This window comes from Heterocephalus glaber, unplaced genomic scaffold (assembly GCF_053883595.1).
Source record: "Heterocephalus glaber isolate CG9 unplaced genomic scaffold, H.glaber_assembly_v1.0 deba00001553, whole genome shotgun sequence".
In the NCBI taxonomy this organism is placed as follows: Eukaryota; Metazoa; Chordata; class Mammalia; order Rodentia; family Bathyergidae; genus Heterocephalus; species Heterocephalus glaber.
In genome coordinates, this window is record NW_028258344.1 from 30,128,479 (window position 1) to 30,148,241 (window position 19,763).

A 19,763-nucleotide genomic window follows, 5' to 3' on the forward strand; every position below is an offset into this window, starting at 1 on the left:
TAAGAAGAAATTATAAGGGAAAATATTTATGAATTCAGGGTAGGCAAGAACTACCTAGGATACAAAAACATGATGTATAAAAGAAGAAAACTGATAAATGGGATTCCATCAAAATTTAGAACTTTAAATGACATCGTTAAGAAAATGAAAAGTAGTCCTTAAACAGACCATATTTACAATACATATAACCTATGACCAGAACATATAAAGAATTCTTAAAGCTCATTAATAGACAACCCAATTAAAATGTAGACATAAGAAGATGATAAATAGCCAGTGTAGCACAAGGAATGGTATGCAACTCTAGAATCAGAAAAATACTAATCAGTACAATAATAAGATTGAATTATACATTCATTAAGGAGATGAAGTTAAAAGTTTTAAAAGCCTTGTCATGACTTTTTCTTTTTGTTGGATTCTCCCCCTTTGCATTTAATTTGTCACGCCCATTGGATTCATTCTGCTGGTTTTCCTGTGGTTGTGATCCTCATTGTCTTTCCCTAGGGTATTGTCTAAAATTTTTTGGAGTACTAATTTGGTATTCATGAAGTTTCTGAGGTGCTCTTTCTCACGAAAGTATCTTATTTCTCCATCAATTTTGAAAGATAGTTTTGCAGGGTACATCAATCTGGGTTGGAGGCTGTTTTCCTTTAGGGCTTGAAATACATCACTCCAAGCTCTTCTTCCCTTGAGGGTTTGCATTGAGAAGTCTGCTGTGATTCTGATGGGCTTTCCTTTGTATGTGATTTGTTTCTTTTCTCTCATTGCTTGTAGAATTTTGTTCTTCTGTTGGATTTCTGGAATCCTAACTATTATATGCCTATGTGTAGATTTTTTTTGATTAAGGCTAGCTGGAATCCTGTATGCCTCACTTATCTGTATGTCAAGTTCTTTTCCCCTCCTTGGGAAGTTTTCTGCCATCACTTCTGTGAACACTTTTTTTTATGTCATCTGCACTCTCTCTTCTTTCTTCATTGACTCCAATCAGTCTTATGTTATTCTTCTTTGCATCATCTAGCAGCTGCTGGATTGATTTCTCATGTTCCCTTACAATTTTAAAGCAATTTTTCTTTTCCTCCTCACTAATTGCAATCTTATCTCCTATATGTGAAATTCTATCCTCACATTGGTTCATTCTGCTGTGCTGACTTTCAATGGAGGTTTTTTTTTTTTTGGTACCAGGGATCGAACTCGGGTCCTTGCGCTTGCACAGCAGGCGGTGAAACCACTGAGCTAAATCCCCAGCTCAATGGAGATTTTAATCTCTCGGAAATCTGTTTGTATCTGTTTTATGGATTCCATTTGTTTCCTATGTTGGGATTCCATCATGTTCCTCAGATCCTCTATTTTTTTATCTGTGCCCTCTCTAGATTTATTAATCCTGTTTTGCACCATGAGCAAAATCTTTGCTGTTATCTGAGTAGTTATTTCTGATTTCATTTTTCCCAGATCCTCTTTTGTTTCCAGTTCAGAGAGTCCAGGTGGTTGAGTATCAGATTGTTCCATCTTGTTTCCCTTTGGGGTTGCTGTAGGTGATCTGGAAGTCTGTTTTTGAGGCTTGTTTATGTGTTTTCTCATTTCCATGGGGGTGGGGGGTGCTTCTGGTGCCCATGTGGCTCACCTTCTCTGCTCTAGGATCCTGGGATGGCATCAGGGGAGCTTTCTTCTGGGTTCTGTGACCGGCTCAGCTTCTCTGCCCTAGGAGCTTGGGATGGCAGCGGGAGAGCTTCATTCCGGTTGCTGGGACCGGCTCACCTTCTCTGCCATAGGAGTCTGTGATGGAGGCAGGGAGCTTCCTCTACCATAGTTTTTATGTGGTGCAGAAGTGTAGATTTATGTGAACAGTACCTCTTTTTGAAAGAAAAGAATATTTGAGCTAGACTGAGTTTGCAGCTCCTGAATTATTGGTTATTGATAAGTAGGGATTACCTATGATATGTATGATATGTTGGTGCATGAATAACTTGGTAAATGGCACTTTAAAAATATAATGTAAATCCATTTATTCATTCCTAAATATTCTATTATTGGGCTCCAATCATCTATTTGTCATTCACAGATTTATTGTTTAAATGCCATTTTAAAAAGCTATATTTTGTAGGAGAAAATAGGGCCTTAAATTTCTATGTTATGTAACATTTAGCATATTAAAGACTGGAGAAAAACTATTTTTCCTATACCCACCTGTTCTAACAAAGCACCAATGAAAATAATCCCCAAATATAACTGTTACTATTTAATGTGATGTCAGTAAACTTCATAATTAACATCTTTAAATTGTGGCTATCAAAATGGCATGGGATATATTTAAGCATTGCTATATGTGGACTTTGTCTAAGTAATTCTTTAATATTACTGCTTTGGAAGGACAGAAAAATATTTTAGAAGTTTCTGCTCTATTGGCCTTCTTTCTAATATCCTTTTATCCTACAGGCAGAATATCTGGAAGTGTTGTTTCAACTAGTATTTCTTTGTTCTGAGCCTGACGATTTGGTTCTCAGGTGCTGGTGTCAGATTGAAGAGGGCTCCAGGGCAGCCTTTTCCATTTATTTGGTGTGTGTAAGCAGCAAATTATAACAGGATTTGTGACTTTTGTGAGGATTACATACACAGTGCTTGGAAAGGGCTTAGTATATTTCCTTGCACATAGTCATTGTTGTTAGCTATTATGCTCTCCAATAGACTGTCTTATTAGCTGTATATGTGTGCTCTGTGGGAAGATAATCATGATGGGCAGTGGTTATATATGAATATGGTGAATTTCCGAGAGCAAAACAGCAAGACTAAGTGAAGGGACATACCCAGTTCGATATTTGTGACATGCTATGAGTTTATAAACATATAAATAACTTCCCACTGTGGAATTGTTTATTTTGACATGGAGCTAGAAAGAAGTGAAGGCACTTGTGAAGTAATGCTAAGCACACCCCTTCGACTCTCCACTGTGAGGATAGTCACCATTATCAGAAAGGGAAGGCAATTTTCCTAGGGCCAATGTTAAGTAATCACAGTATTGTCCATCCTCTAGGCTCATTTAACCTGAATCATTAAACTGCTCTACCCTCATCCCTGAGGTACACTCCTGCGGATGCTTGACATCTCTCATCCAGCTTTTTCAGATGGGAAAATGACTATTGGTCTAGAAATCTGATGAACCTCTTTTAGGTAATTCTCATGAGTAATACATGAAAATCATCTTGTAGATAATTGTGAGTGAATATTGCTGTTGTAATTTTCACTTTGGACTTTAGCCTATTATAAAAACACAGTTTATTAATAATGATAATAATAATTGCCACTTGGAAAGTACTGACTATTGTTTTGCATATTCTGTCTCTAGTTCTTCTAACAAGACTCAAAGCAGTTAATATTTTCTTTTATAAACAATAGAAATTTATTCCTCACAGTCTTGAGCTGAGAAGTCCAAGTGATTGAATCTGCCATCTGGTGATGGCCACTTCCACATACATGGTGGTCTCATAGCAGGTAATATTATCTCCATTTTAAAGATAAATAGACTTAGAGCTTGAATAAAGATTTGTCTAGAGCTGGGTTTCTCCATTTTTGCAGTATGAAAACTTTGCCATGGAAAATTTCTTGCTGTTGATGGCTGTCCTGTACATCCCCGCCCCTAGGCTGTGACCACCAAAAATTTCCCCAGATATTGTCAAACATCCTTGAAATAGCAAATTGCTTCCTATTGAGAACCTCTGTTTTGGAAAATTTATTGTTAACATATGGCTTATTATAACCAAGATGCTAGATGCTCTTTATTGAAACTAAATCACATAGCCAACTTAATATTTGAGAAATGATTCATTTTGAATGATGGCATAAGTCACAGTCAGCAATGAAAATTCAACCAGTCCTTTCCAAATTCTCACATAATCCTTTGAATGCTTATTGTTCTATTTTAAGCAAAGATTTACAGAATATATAAATTACTGAGAATATTTCTGAAAGGGTACACAACCCAGATTGTACCAGGTAAACTATTAAGAACTCATATATCACAGAATTTGTTAAATGCTGTTACCAGAGAACAGATGATGAGAATCAAGACTGATTTAGAAACATAAGGAACTTACGTGTCTTGCGAAGGTCTGAGGCTGACTGCTTGGATGCAAGCATTGTTTATTCTCATTGTTCCCTTCTGTGGGATTCACCTTGTTGAATTTTATTATCAGTGATTTAAGCATCTTCTCTAAGTTGGTTCAGAAGAACATCTGTTGTTATGACCCCGTGTCTAGAGGTAGAGAAATGCACTTTATTTTTTTTCATTACTGGACAAGCCAATTAGTTGTTTAATCAGGATTTTGTTCTGGTTAATTCCTGTAGGAAACTCCCTGGCTAGTCAGAGCTTTGGCTTAAAAGCAATAAGTTACTTTTGCTTGGATAATTTGCACTCTGCTTATGAACTTTCAAGTGTCAAAATGCTCTTGTGAATTATTTTTAAGTAGAGAATTAAACAAAACTTCATAGTTGATTTGAATTGTTTAAATGTGATCATACTGCCCATTGGTTTGTTTTCTTTCTTTATTGCAACTGCTCAGCTATTTATCTAATTTTAAACAAATTAATACATGCAAATGTTTAAAAATAAAATGTACATCAGGGTTCTATTATAAAGCAAATAGTTTGCTTTCTCTTTTTTTAATTAAATTCTTTTATTGGTACATTATAGGTATACAACACAATTACATTTCTCATTGGGAATTGTACCCTTATATAATGCATCTTGGTTCTTATTTTTCCCCATTCCTAGCCCTCCCTTCACCCCCTCCACCCTTCCCTATTTACAAAGACTTTATTTCCATTTTTTCCATTTCTCAGCATTTTTCCTTTCCCTTCTTTCTTTTCTCCTGCCCGTCACACTACCCCTACCCCTTTGGACATTTGCTTCCTATTTTGCATTATCGATTATTCATTCTAATCATTGGTACATTTTAGGTATACAATATAATGAGATTCATCATTGGAAATTTGCACCTTTACATAGTCTCTCTTAGTTCTTCTTTTTCAGCCTTGCCCAGCCCTCCCTTCAACCCCTCCATTCCTCCCTATTTACAAAGATTTTGTTCCTATTTTTCCATTTTCTCATATTAATCCCATTCCCTTCTATCCTTTCCCGTAGCCCTCCAACTTCCTTCCCCTTTGCCCCTTTTCTTCCTATTTCACATTAACTATTATACATTTTAGTCCTTAATTACATTTTCAGTTTCTCACACCAGAGAAAGTAGTAGGTATTTATACATGTGTGTCCTATTTATTTCACCTAAGAGTATCACCTCCATGTGCATCCATTTAGCTATAAATGTCTCTAATTTCTCATTTTTTATGGCTGAGTAGTACTCCATTTTATAAAGAAACCACATTTTCTTTATCCAGTCACCAGTTGATGGGCATTTGGGCTGTTTCCAAGTTTTAGCTATCACAAACCATGCTACTATGAACATGGGTGCACATATATCACTGTGGTATGATTCTTTTAATTCTTTGGGGAAGATCCCTAGCAGTGGAATAGCAGGATCAAATGGGACTTCCAGTCTTAGTTCTTTGAGGTATCTCCATACTGATTTCCACAGTGTTTACACCAGTCTACACTCCCACCAGCAGTGGAGCAGGGTTCCTCTTTCCCCACAGCCCTGCCAGCATTTGTTATTGGTTGATTTCATGATAGCAGCCATTCTTTCTGGAGTGAAGTGGAATCTCAGCGTTGTTTTCATTTGCATCTCTCGAATGACCAGTGATGTTGAACATTTTTTCATGTATTTATTTGTTATTTCTACTTCTTTGTCTGAGAAATGTCTGTTCATTTCAGATGCCCATTTTCAGATTGGGTCTTTAAATTTAGGAGGCCTGATCTTTTTAAGTTCTTTATAGATTTGAGATAGTAGACCTTTGTCTGAGGAAGAGCAGGTGAAGATTTTTTCCCACACTGTGGGTTGTCTCTTCACACTGCTGGTGGTTTCTCTTGCTGTGCAGAAGCGTTTTAATAAGAAGAGATCCCACTTGTTGATTGTTTGTGCGAGTTCACCGGCAACTGAGGTTTTGTTCATAAAATCTTTTCCTACACCGATGTCTTTAAGGGTTCTACCTAACCTCTGTTCCAACTGGTTCAGAGTTTCTATTTTAATATTTAGATCTTTAATCCATTTTGATTTTAGTTTAGTGCATGGTGAGAGATATAGGTCTAGTTTTAATCTTTGGCAAGTTGAAGCCCAATTTTTCCAGCACCATTTATTAAAGAGGCTATCTTTCCTCCAGTGAGGGTGTTTGGCTCCTTTATTGAAGATGGGATGGCTGAGTGTGTCTGGCGTTGTTTCTGCATCTTCTAATCTGTTCCACTGGTCCTCAGGTCTGTTTCTTTGCCAGTACCATGCTGTTTTTATCACAGTAGCTTTGTAGTATAGTTGTGGGTTGAGGATTGTGATATCCCCTGCCATGTCTCTGTTACCTAGAATTGCTTTTGCTATTCTGGGTCTCTTCTTGTTCCAAATGAATTTTTGGACTGTTTTCTCGAGGTCTGTGAAGTATGCTGCTGGTATCTCAATTGGAATTGCATTAAATCTATACAGCAGTTTTGGAAGTATGGCCATTTTCACTATATTAATCCTTCCTACCCAGGAGCAGGGGATGTCTGTCCATTTTCTGATATCATCTTCAATCTCTCTTTTCAGAGTGCCGTAGTTTTCAGAGAAGAGGTCTTTGATTTCTTTCGTTAGGTTGATTCCTAGGTATTTCAGTTTTTTGGATGCTATTGTGAAAGGAATTATTTGCCCTATTTTTCTCCCAGTGAGCCAGTCATTGGTGTAGAGGAAAGCTATTGATTTTTGTGTGTTGACCTTGTAACTAGCTATAGTTTGCTTTCTGAAAGTGCCTATTTCTAGTCTTGAACCATGAGATAACTAGTTTTGAACTTTCTTTTTCTGTTCTCTGGTGGTTGATTTCCACATAGCTGGAAAACTGTCTCTGTCTCTCTCTCTCCCTCTGTCTGTCCCTCTCTTCCTCTCCCTCTCCCCCCTCTCCTGTTCCCCGCCCCCAAACCTCTAAAAAGAACAGGTGCAAAATCAAGAATTGTTAGAGGACTTCCTTGATGTTGTGTGTTATTTTGTGTTTCTTTTTCAGTCTACCAAGGACACATTCTTTTTAAAAGCAGATACTATTTTTGTTTTTCAATGGGTTCACATCTCTTCTACACTTTCCAATTAAAACAAAAGCCTTTAAGCAGTGAGAACACCCTCTGCATCCTGCACACTCAGGCAGCCTGAGTTACCTCATCAAATACTTTTGGCTGTCTGTATTTCTGCCATTTTGAAATTTCATTGAGCTATTAGTCATGCATTTTAAAATTTACTTGTTGTTTAGTAGTTCCTGTAAGAAAATTTTAAGTAATCATGAAGAAAGAATTTAATTCCCCAAATTGCCAAAATCTTATGTCCCTTATTGATTTTTAAAATATGATTCAGTTTATCAAAATCAAACTAATTTTGAATAGAATATAAATATATCTGGGGTCATTTTAGGAACTTTTCAACTAATCCTATAATCTTGTAGTTGATTACATCTGTAAACTTAAAATGTAAGGATCAAAGCCATTGATAAAGGAAGGTGTTAACAGCAGGCACGTGACTAATTCTCTCCTGGACTGGGACACTCAGTGCAATAAATGACCCCCCACCCAAGTCCCTCTTAAAACTCTGCTCATTGTATTTGCCAGTGGAAAGATACCTAGGGAGTCCCTATATAAAAACAGATTTAGGAGGATACTCTGTTTAAATTACTTATTTTAATAAGTCTGGCATTTATAGACGTAAGTGGCATGGTTGACTAAATCACTTTCCTTTTGTGAGAAATATTTTCACCCACAATGACTAGGATGAGATGAAATCTCAAGGTAATTTTGACTTACATTTTCCTAATGGCTAACAACGTTGAACATTTTTTCTTATGATTGTTGGTCTTTTGTCCTTTTGAGAAGTGTTTTACAGTGCATTTGCCCATTTATTGATTGAGTTGTTTGATGTTTTAGTGTTGAGTTTTTTGAGTGATTTATATGTTTTAGATATTAATCCTCTGTGGGAAGAGTATCTGGTAAAGATTTCCCATTCTGTAGGCTATTTCTTCACTCTATTGTTTCCCTTGCTGTGCATAAACTTTTGAATTTGACGTAGTCCCATCTGTTGATTCTTGCTATTATTTCCTATGCTGTTGGGAGTTCTATTCAGAAAGTGTTTGTCTCTGTCTATGTCTTCAGGTGTTTCTTCTATGTTTTCTTTTAACTGTTTCAAAGTTTCAGAACTTATACCTAGGTCCTTGATCCATTTTGAGTTGATTTTTGGTTACAGGGTAAGAGATAAGAATTTAATTTTAGTCTTCTACAGGTGAATATCGGTTTTCTCAGCACCATTTGTTAAAGAGGCTGTCTTTTTTCCAACATATATTTTTGGTTCCTTTGTCCAGAATCAGATGACTATAGTTGTGTAGTTTTGTTCTGTATCATTTGTTCTGGTCCACTGGTTTATTTGTCTGTTTTTGTGCCAGTGCCATGTTGCTTTTGTTATTATGAATTTATAGTATAATTTGAATCATGTGCTGCCAAAATGAGCACACATTTGCAGTATAACTTGAACTTGGGTATTGTGATGCCTTCAGCCTTGCAATTAAAAAATTAAAAAAAATTGGTCTCGCTATTACGGGATGGCCTAGAACTCACTTTGTAGCCTAGGCTGGCCTTGAATTGCTGCGATCTCCTACCGCAACCTCTATAGTATCAGGATTACAGGCATGTGCCACAATGCCCAGGTAGACTGACTGTTTTTTTGCTTAGGATTTCTTTGGTTATTCTGGGTCTTTATGTTTCTATGTGAATTTCAAGATTTTTTTTCCAGTTCTGTGGAGAATTTTGTTGGTATTTTCATAGTGACTACATTGAATCTGTAGATCTCCTTTGGTAATATGTCCATTTTAAATAATATTGATCTTGTCAGTTTGTGATCAAGGGGTTTTTACCATCTCCTAGTTTATTCTTCAGTTTCTTTCTCCTATGGTTGAAATTTTCATAGTAGTCTTTCTCTTCCTTTTTAGACTGATTTCCTCAGTATTTTATTTCTTTGCAGTTATTGTGAATGGAATCGTTTTCTTGATTTTTCAGTTAATGCATTAATGGTGTATTGAAAAACTAATGATTTTTAATGTTGATTTTTTTTTTTCGTACCAGGGATTGAACTTGGGTCCTTGCCTCTTGCAGGGCAGGAGGCAGAACCACTGAGCTAAATCCCTGGCCCCCTTTTAATGTTGATTTTATATCCTGCTGCATTGCTGCATTCATCTATCAGTTGTAAAAGTCTTTTAAGCATAAGATCACATCATTTAAAAATTAGTATAATTTGATGTCTTCCTTTCCTATTTGTGTCTCTTCTATTTTTTCTCTTGCTTGATTGCTCTAGCTGAAATTTCAAGTAGTATATTGAATAGAAATGGTGAGAGGGGATATACTTGCCTCATTCTTGATTTTAGAGAAAATGCTTTCAGTTTTTGTCCATCAGAATGATGTTGGTTATGGGTTTGTTGTTCATGGCCTTTAATATATTGAGATGTATGATCCTTCAAAACCTAGTTTCTTTGGGTTTTTACCATGCAGTGATGTTGACTTTCGTCAAAGATTTTTCTGCATTAATTGAGATGATTATGTGCTTTTTATTTTTGATTCTATTTATGTGGTGTATTACATTAATGGATTTTCATATGGTGAACCAGCCTTGGATCTCTGGAATGGAACCAACTTGATCATAGTGTATGTTCTTTTTAATGTGTTGCTGAATTTAGTTTGTAAGTTTTTTATTAAGGATTTTTGCATTTCTGTTCATCAAAGATATTGGTTTATAGTTTTCTTTTTTGATGTGTCTTTCTCTGTTTTTGCTATCAGAGTGATACTGGCCTTGGAGAATGAGTGTGGAAGTTTTCTTTCTTTTTCCATTTCATGAGATAGTTAGAGAAGCATTAGTGTTATTTTATTTTATTTTTATTTATTATTTATTATTTTTAAATTTTTAAATATATATATTTATTGGTACATTTTAGGTATAAAATACATTTACATTTATCATTGGGTATTTGTACCAGAACATGATGCATCTTAGTTTTTATTTTTTCTCCCATTACCTGTGTACCCTTCACCCCCTCCACCCTTGCCTATCTATGCAGAGTTTGATTCCATTTTTTTTCTCATAAATTTTTTCTTTCCCTTCTTCCCTTTCCCCTTTCCCTTCCACCATTCCCAAACCCTTGGACCTTTTCTTATTTCAAATTATCAATTATTCATTTTAATCATTTTCATCCTTATTTACACTTTCAATTTCTCACACTAGAGAAACTATTCAGTATTTACATGTGTGTCCTATTTATTTCACTTAAGAGTAAGGCCTCAATATGCATCCATTTAGTTATAAATGTCTCTAGTTTCTCATTCCTTATGGCTGAGTAGTACTTTATTTTATAAAAAAACCACATCTTCTTTATCCAGTTTCCAGTCAATGGGCACTTGGGCTGTTTCCAAGCTTTAGCTATTACAAACTGTGCCACTATAAACATAGGTGCACATATATCGCTGTGATATGATTCTTTTAATTCTTTGGGGAAGATTCCCAGTAGGGGAATAGCTGGGTCAAATGGGACCTGTATTCCTAGTTCTTTGAGGTATCTCCATACTGATTTCCACAGTGGTTGCACCAATCTACATTCCCACCAACAATGGAGAAGGGTTCCTTTCTCTCCACACCCCTGGCAGCTTTTGTTATTTGTTGATTTCTTGATAGCAGCCATTCTTTGTGGGGTAAGGTGGAATCTCAGTGTTGTTTTCATTTGCATCTCTCAAATGACCAGTGATGTTGAACATTTTTTTCATATATTTACTTGCTTTTTTTACTTCTTTGTCTGAGAAATGTCTGTTCATTTTGGATGCCCATTTTTGAATAGGGTCTTTGAATTTGGGAGGTCTGATTTTTTTCAGTTCTTTGTATATTCTTGATAGTAGACGTTTGTCTGAGCTACAGCTGCTAAATATTTCTTCCCACATTGTAGGTTGTCTCTAGCTCTGTTGGTAGTTTCTCTTGCAGTGCAGAAGCTTTTTAATATGATGAGATTCCAGTTGTTGATTCTTTGTGCTAGCTCCCGTGCTACTGAGGATTTGTTCATAAAGTGTTTTCCTATGCCAATGTCATCAAGAGTTCTACCTAACTTATCTTCCAACAAGTTTAGTGTTTCTGGCTTAATATTTAGGTCTTTAATCCACTTTGATCTTAGTTTAGTGTGCGGTGATAGGTATGGGTCTAGTTTTAATCTTTGGCAGGTTGAAATCCAGTTTTTCCAACACCATTTATTAAATAGGCTATCTTTCCTCCAATGATGGTGGTTGGCTCCTTTGTCAAAGATGAGGTGGCTGAGTATGTCTGCAGTTGTTTCTCCATCTTCTAATCTATTCCACTGATCTTTGGGTCTGTTTCTTTGCCAGTACCATGCTGTTTTTATCACAGTAGCTTTGTAGTATAGTTTCAAGTTGGGGATTGTGATACCCCCAGCCATGTCTCTGTTGCCTAGAATTGCTTTTGCTATTCTAGGTTTCTTCTGCTTCCAAATGAATTTTTGGATTGTTTTCTCTATTTCTGTGAAGTATATTGTTGGAATTTCAATTGGCATTGCATTGAATCTATATAGTAGTTTTGGAAGTATGGCCATTTTCACTATATTGGTTCTTCCTACCCAGGAACAAGGGATATCTTTCCATTTTCTTATATCTTCTTCGATCTCCTTTTTCAGAGAGCTGTAGTTTTCAGTGTAGAGGTCTTTTGCTTCCTTTGTTAGATTGATTCCTAGATACTTCATTTTTTTAGATGCTATTATAAAAGGAATTATTTCCCAAATTTCTCTCTCCATGGATCTGCTATTTGCGTATAAAAAGGCTATTGTTTTTTGAGTGTTGTTGACCTTGTATCCAGCTACTCTACTGAATCTGTCAGTTAGGTCTAGCAGACTTTTAACTGAGTTTTTTGGATCTTCTGTGTAAAGTATCATATCATCAGCATATAATGACAGTTTCACTTCTTCTTTTCCTATCTTTATTCCTTTTATTTCTTTCTCTTTTCTAATTGCTATGGCTGATATCTCCAGAACAATATTGAACAGGAATGGTGATAGTGGGCATCCTTGTCTTGTTCCTGATTTTAGTGTGAAAGTTTTCAGTTTTTGACCATTTAGTATGATGTTGGCTGTTGGTTTTTTCATAGATAGCCTTAATCAGGTTGAGATAAAGCCCTTCTATTCCAATTTTCTGTAGTGTTTTTATCATGAATGGGTGTTGGCTTTTGTCAAATGCTTTTTCTGCATCTATTGAGATGATCATGTGGTTTTTGTCCTTGACTCTGTTAATATAGTGTATTACATTTATTGATTTATGGATGTTGAACACATCCTTGCATCCCTGGGGTAAATCCAACTTGGTCAGAGTGTATGATCTTCTTGATGACCCTCTGTATTCTGTTTGCCAGTATCTTGTTGAGGATTTTTGCCTCTATGTTCATTAGGGAGATTGGTCTGTAGTTCTCTTTTTGGGTTGGGTCTTTCCCTGGTTTTGGGATCAAAGTAACACTTGCTTCCAGGAATGAATTTGGAAGCCTTGCTTCCCTTTCAATTTCCTTGATGAGTTTAAAGAGTAATGGTGATAGTTCTTCTTTAAATGTCTTGTAGAATTCAGCAGTGAAGCCATCAGAACCTGGGCTTTTCTTTGTTGGTAAGTTTTTTTTATTACATTTTCAGTTTCACTTATTGTAATTGGGGTGTTTAGAATTTCTATATCTTCTTCATTTAATTTTGTCAATTCATATGTATCTAGGAATGTTTCCATTTCCTCTGTGTTTTCCATTTTATTAGAGTACAGGTTCTCAAAGTAGGTATTGATGATTCTCTGGATTTCTGCTGGATTTGTTGTGGCTTCACCTTTTTCATTCCTAATTGCATGGATGTGAGTCTTTTCTTTCCTTTTTTTGATAAGGTTGGCTAAAGGTTTAGCAATTTTATTTATTCTTTCAAAAAACCAACTCTTTGATTCTTTGATTTTTTGTATCATTCTCTTAGTCTCCATTGCATTGATTTCTGCTTGGATCTTTGTAATTTCCTTTCTTGTACGAGCTTTGGGTTTGTTATGCTCTTCTTTTTCTAGGAGCTTGAGGTTCTGCATTAGCTCATTTAAGTGAGTTCTCTCTGTTTTCCTAATATGGCCATTCAATGCTATGAATTTCCCATGTAGAACTGCTTTCATTGTGTCCCATAGATTCCTGTGTGTTGTACTGGCATTATCATTTACTTGTAGAAACTGTCTTATTTCTTCTTTAATTTCCTCTGTGACCCATTGGTTGTTCAGGAGGGTGTTGTTCAATTTCCGTGTGTTTGTGGGTATTTTGAGGTTTCTTATGTTATTGATCTCCAATTGTATTGCACTATGGTCTGATACTATACAGGGGATAACTTCTATTCTTTTACATTTACTTATATATGTCCTATGAACTAGCATGTGATCTATTTTGGAGAATGACCCTTGTGCAGCTGAAAAGAATGTGTATTCTGATTTTGTGGGATGGAACACTCTGTAAACATCTTTTAAGTCTATTTGTTCAATAGCTTGGTTCAGTTCTAGAATTTCATTGTTAATTTTTTTTCTAGTTGATCTGTCTATTTGTGATAGAGGGGTGTTGAGGTCCCCCACTACAATTGTATTAGTCCTTATTTGGTTTTTCATGTCCATTAATATTTGTTTTGTATAGTTGGGGGCATTCGTATTTGATGCATATATATTTAGGATTGTCATCTCTTCCTCTTGGATTGTTCCTTTCACAAGGATGTAGTGACCATCTTTGCCTCTCTTAATTAGTTTTGGTTTGAAATCTACTTTGTCTGCAAATAAGATTGCTACACCTGCTTTTTTCTGGGTTCCTCTTTCATGGAGAACTGTTTTCCATCCCTTTACTTTCAGTCTATGCATTTCCTTTTGAGTAGGTATGTTTCTTGTATATAGCATATTGCTGGGTTTTGCTTCTTAATCCATTCTGCCAGTCTATTTCTTTTGATTGGTGAATTGAGGCCATTGATAGTTATAATTGAGAGATACTGACTCATTCTTAAGCTATATTAATGTTTATATAGTTAGTTAACTATATAAAGATTAATATAGCTTAATAGTTTTAGTAGTTAATATAGATGAGTAGGTTACAGAAGAATAAAAGAAGAAAAATTTGAAAACTTAAGTAATGAAAGATGAGAAGTAATGGAGAGGAAGAGATAAAATCCTATTAATTAGTTAAAAAAATTAATAGAACCACTAAAGGTAACAGAAAGGAATAAAGAGGAATAAAGTAGAACAAAGAAAAAACAATTAAAAAATAGAAGGAAAAAGGAAAAACAAAGTAAAAAGAAAATCTCTCAACATCCAAAACACTGGTGAAGAACAAAGAGATAAATCAGAGTCCAAAAAACATTTTCCCCTTTATTATTATTTTTATTATCATTATATATATTTTTTTCAGTACTGGGGATTGATCTCCTGACCTTGTACTTGCGAGGCAGGTGAGGTAGCCCTGAGCTAAATCCCTGGCCTGATTTTCCTCTTTATTTTTGAATGAGTGGTTTATTTCCAGGATTTGCAGTTTTTGAATTCAGCAGGTTATGTTTTTCTCCTTCTAGCTTTATGGTGTTTGGGTTTGTGAGTTGCTCCCCTGTTCCAGAGGTGCCTCTGTTTGTTTATCCCAGGGTGTGGCAGTTGTCCAAACCAAGATATGATCTTGCTCAAGTTGGTAGATGGGGAAAGTCAGGCTTCTGACCAGTGCCTGACCAGGCAGCAGGGCAAAGGTTCAAGTAGACAGCTGTAATTAATGTAGCCACTTCATACCCATGTGCTTCTGAAAGTCACATTCACTGGGCCTGTCTTCTCACTATGGAGGGTGAGGCCCTATGTCCTTACCAGTCTGAGCTTAAATTTCTTGGGAGGTCTCTGTGTAGCCCCCATCCTCTCTGTGGCTCTCTGCTCTCTGTGGCTCTCTGTCTCCTGTGGCTGTCTCTCTCACCCATTCTCTGTGACAGTGTAACACTGGAAACTTTGAAGTTAAGTTACTTTTTAGTTGTTTGTGTGTCAGTCTTCAATAATCAACCCCTTCTCAAAATGCCATCTGATTATATACTCTCTGATAATGCAGCAAGCGTTACACTAGATTGTTTCTCCAGCTGTTGCCATCATGTGGAAAGAGTCACTTTTGGAGGAAAATCCCATGCTGTTTTTGCAGCTTATAATAGCTATGGGCTTTTTTGGGGGCTGACATCGCTCATAGTCCACTGTTTCTCTTTGGAACTCTCAACCCTGGGGCCTCCCAACCCTTGTGTCTATGGTGGCAGTTTCCCTTCCCTGGAAGCCAGGATGAGCTTCCAGACTGCTTCTTAGGTTTTTTTTTTTTTGCATTGTACTCTGTTTTTACATATTCTCTGTTTCTTCTGATTTTCTTGTCAGTTCCCTCCTGATTTCTGAAGATCTACATTTGTTTTCTCTTTATTTTCCAGGTGTTTGAATTCCAGGTGCTGGAGCGGCTACGTTTTGTGCTGATCACTACTCTGCTATTTTGATTCTCTTTCTCAATGAATTTGACAAAATAAAATGTTTCTGGAAGTACTAAAGTTTAAAATACTCTATTTATTAAAGTATATAATTTTATTGAGCAGTAAATATTTGAGTTCTTACTCTTTTTCAAGTACTCAAATGGTGTGTGGTGTATGGTGATGACCAAAACATGCCACCTGCAGATAAAGAGAGAGAGAGAGAGAGAGAGAGAGAGAGAGAGAGAGAGAGAGAGAGAGAGAGAGAGAGAGAGAGCAATCACAATTTCCACAGTAGACTATGTTGTAATGGAGAGGCTTAAGAGCCTCATACCCTCATAGGCAGGGCTTTTGGAAGGTGATTAGATTATAGGGGCATTATAGCTGAGTGTGCTTTTAGGAGATGGGCCTTGGTTAGAGATGGGTCACTAGAGGCATGACCTGAAAGTGTATTCTGTATCTCCCTCCCCTTTTCCTCCCTTTTCTTTCTGCTTTCTGGCTGCTATGACATAGGCAGCTTTCCTTCCCTATGCTCCTCTGTTATGCTTATTCTTCCTTGGAGTTGGCTGACCATGGCCTGTAACCATGAGCCAAAACAGACCTCGCCTCCTTTAAGTTGCAGGTGTTGGATATTGTGTTTTGGGGATGAGAGAAAGTGACTAAGATATATGTGAAAAGTGCTAATTAGCATAAAGGAGCAAGTGACCCCACCTGCCTTTGTATGAGTGGATTGTAAAATGAAGAAAGGTCTACTGAGGAGCTGCTGCTGTTGATAAGCTTTGCAGGATGAAAAATTCTCTGAGTAGTGAAAAGGTAGGACGTTGCAGACATCAGAAATAGCATACAGTTAATTAATTAAAGTAAGTAGTTGCTTAAGTGGCCAGAACAATGCTCTCAGTAGTCTTATAGCAAAGATTTGTGAAACCACTGTTAAATATTAAATATAAAACATATATACTACTTTCTTTAGATAACATATATGGCATATATCATATCATTTTCAAAAGAGACCAAAACACTGCTTTTCAGTTCTGCTTAGTTTTGTAAGATTAGCAAAATACTATCTTTAAATTCAAAAATAAATACTCAAAGAAATCTTCTGAATATATTTATTTTCTTTCAAGGCAGGTGCTGAAACCACTGAGCTAAATCCCCGGCTATATTTATTTTCTTGAGTTGATGACATCAAATATTTAACAAAGTAAATTTATAGCAACTGGTACATACAGGAAGCTTTCCATCATAAAATACGTATAACATCATTTAGCAATATTTGCCAGGGTGATTTAATCTGATGACAAATTTAGAATATTCAGATTTTTCTTCAGTCACCTGCAAGTGTAATGTGACCAGATGTAAAACAATTGAGCTGACATGAAGAATTTTTGAAACTAAAGTGATTTTAAATATAGTATTTTTGTAAATAGGAATGCTCTGTTTCTTTGATTACAATATTTAAATTGCTTTTAATTTATAATTAAAATGTATGAGCAGCAAATGCAACAGATATTAAGGGTAAAAATGCCTTCAGGAAATTGTTAATAACTAGTGGCATCTGTGACTAATGAGTGCTATATTGGTTTAGACTGTGACTAATAGAATAAATGTTTTGAAAAAAATCCTTATGTTAGTATTTTATAAACAGTAATTGGAATGTGATGGATTTCTTCTGTGAATATGGACAGGATATCTGTATGAAGTTTTCTTATTCTTTTACAAAATTGATAAGCCTGCTTTAGTATTTGGTTCCAGTTATGGACTATTATTGTTTATTTATTTATTTTTATCATCTTGTGAGCTAACTGAAAGCATTTTAGTTAATTGAACATCATGATCTACTGTTATGTAAGGAGATTTACTCTGTAATTCTAAAGAAGATTGCCTAGCTACAATTAGCTTCCTAGCTAAGCTGCTTTAAACTGTTTCTTGTTTTGTTTTCTGTATTCTAAATTTATCAATAATTTGAGTCTAATGTTTTAGGAATTTCTGAGCTAAACCAGGATATTCTTTATCCCAATAAAATAACATACAACAGCTAATGAATGTGGTTGTTAGTTTATAAATAATAGTTGTTGGTTTTCATAATGATAAAAGCGAATACTTTCAAAGTGTATGTGTTAATCCTTGACCCCTTTTCAATATTCAAATTTGCCAATGGTTAAAAACTTCATTAAATTAAGTTTCTTATACCTGAATGGGTGTAATATACAGCAGCTTAAAAAAATTCTAAGAATAACTATTAATTCTCTAGAAGCCTGAGTCCACTTCATCCCTGGTTTTAAGCCTTATGGTTCCTATAGTCTGCTGAATATTTAATTTGGAATGTCTTCTAATCAGTTTATGGGCAAACTACTTAAGAACAAATCTGTCTTCTTTGCCACCAGTTTCTCCTAATTTCCTGTTTGTAAAATGGCATCATCATTCACTTGATTACATCCCTATGTTTATTATATGAAATAATTACTTATTTATTTGATTCATCCATTATAAAACTTATCCTTATCCTTTGTTCTTCATTTGCATTTTCACCATCATATTTAAGCAGTTAAAGATTACTTTACTTTTCCAATAACTTCTAGGCTGACCCAAGGAAGACATAAGCAATGCATCTGAAGATGATTAGCCTCTGAGTGGGAAGTAGAAACTGACCCTAAGAGCCCATTAAGAGCTGAGCAATATTCTCTGTACTTTTCTGAAATACCAAATTAGTCAAAAGTTTTGTTGAGTATAAGTTCTAAAACTGATTTATAAATATCTCTTCTGTTGGGTTCCCCATTCTACTTTGAAAGTTATTTGAAATTTACAGAAAAGTTAATGAACACTACAAAAAAATCAGTATGTTTCATGACAAATTTCCAGTTACATAACATTCTACATTTTATTGTATTTTTCCTCCCTCCTTTCCATATTAGTACAGATGTACTAATTATCATTAGCCTTCTCTTGAATGATTTGCATGAAAGTTGCAGTCTTAGGCATTCACTCTTAGGTGTTCCCCAGTGTGGAACAGGGACACTATCTCATATGACCCAGTTCAAAACTACCATTCAATCCATATAAGTTGTTTAAACATTACCAATGGTCTAAAAAATGTTCTTGTTTCCTTTCTGGCTCAGGATCCAATACAAGATCATGTATTGCATTTAACTGCCATAACTTTTAGTCTTTTTTCTTCTGGACTGGATGCTCCTCTTTGCCTATCTTTTTTTTTTTTTTCTATTAAGTTTATTGGTACATTTTAGGTATAAAATACAGTTACATTCATCATTGGGATCTTTACATGAGTATCTTGGTTCTTATTTTTTTCCCCATTCCTCTGCCCTCCCTTCACCCCCTCCACCCTTCCCTATTTGCAAAGACCTTGTTTCCATTTTTTTCCTTTTCTCATATTTTTCTTTTCCCTTCTTTCCTTTCCCCTGCCCCTCCCACTTCCCCTACTCCTTGAGACCTTTTCTTCCTATTACACAATATCAATTATACCTTTTAAAAATTATATCAAAATTTAGAGGCCATTACCACAGATTTTACAGAATTTAAAAGGATATTGAAAGTATATTACAAAAATCCTTTTTGAAATAAATTTGACAACTTCTAAGAAGTACCTTGGAAGACAAATGAATGAAAGTGACTCTGGAAAAAATATAAAATTTGAATAGTACCTATTAAAGAAAGTGTATTCCTATCTTGAAAACCTACCTATATGACAACAGCAGGCTCATATACATTTTAACTGATGAATTATATCAAACATTTAAAGCAGAAAAAAGAAGGAGCACTTCTCCCCTCATTTTCAGAAATCAATATTGTGCTAATCCTAAAACTGGATAAAGATAATAGAAGAAAAAGTATGAACATAGATAGAAATTTGTTTAACAAAACAAACTATTAGGGGTAGGGGTGGTGGGAGGGGAAGGGGAAAGGGAAGAAAGGAAAGGAAAAATTATGAGAAAGAAAAATGGAAACAAAGTCTATGTAAATAGGGAAGGGTGGTGGGGGTGAAGGGCACATAGGTAATGGAAAAATAAGAACTAAGATACATCATGTTCAGGTACAAACACTCAGTGATAAATGTAAATATATTGTATACCTAAAATGTACCAATTAATATATAAATAAACAAAAGAAAGAAG

The 19,763-nt window shown here is 35.5% G+C and overlaps 1 protein-coding gene and 1 long non-coding RNA gene across 2 annotated transcripts in view; one reads left to right on the plus strand and one right to left on the minus strand.

The window, feature by feature from the left end:
• Positions 1-4,200, minus strand: part of Cngb3 (cyclic nucleotide gated channel subunit beta 3) — a 162,505-nt gene extending 158,305 nt beyond the window's left edge. The window contains exon 1 of the mRNA XM_087190558.1: positions 4,089-4,200. Coding sequence (XP_087046684.1) covers positions 4,089-4,199 — 111 coding nt within the window. The 5' untranslated portion in view covers position 4,200. The remainder of the gene's footprint in view (positions 1-4,088) is intronic.
• Positions 1-19,763, plus strand: part of LOC110348540 (uncharacterized) — a 188,845-nt gene that overhangs the window by 102,824 nt on the left and 66,258 nt on the right. The gene's annotated exons all lie outside the window — the stretch shown is intronic.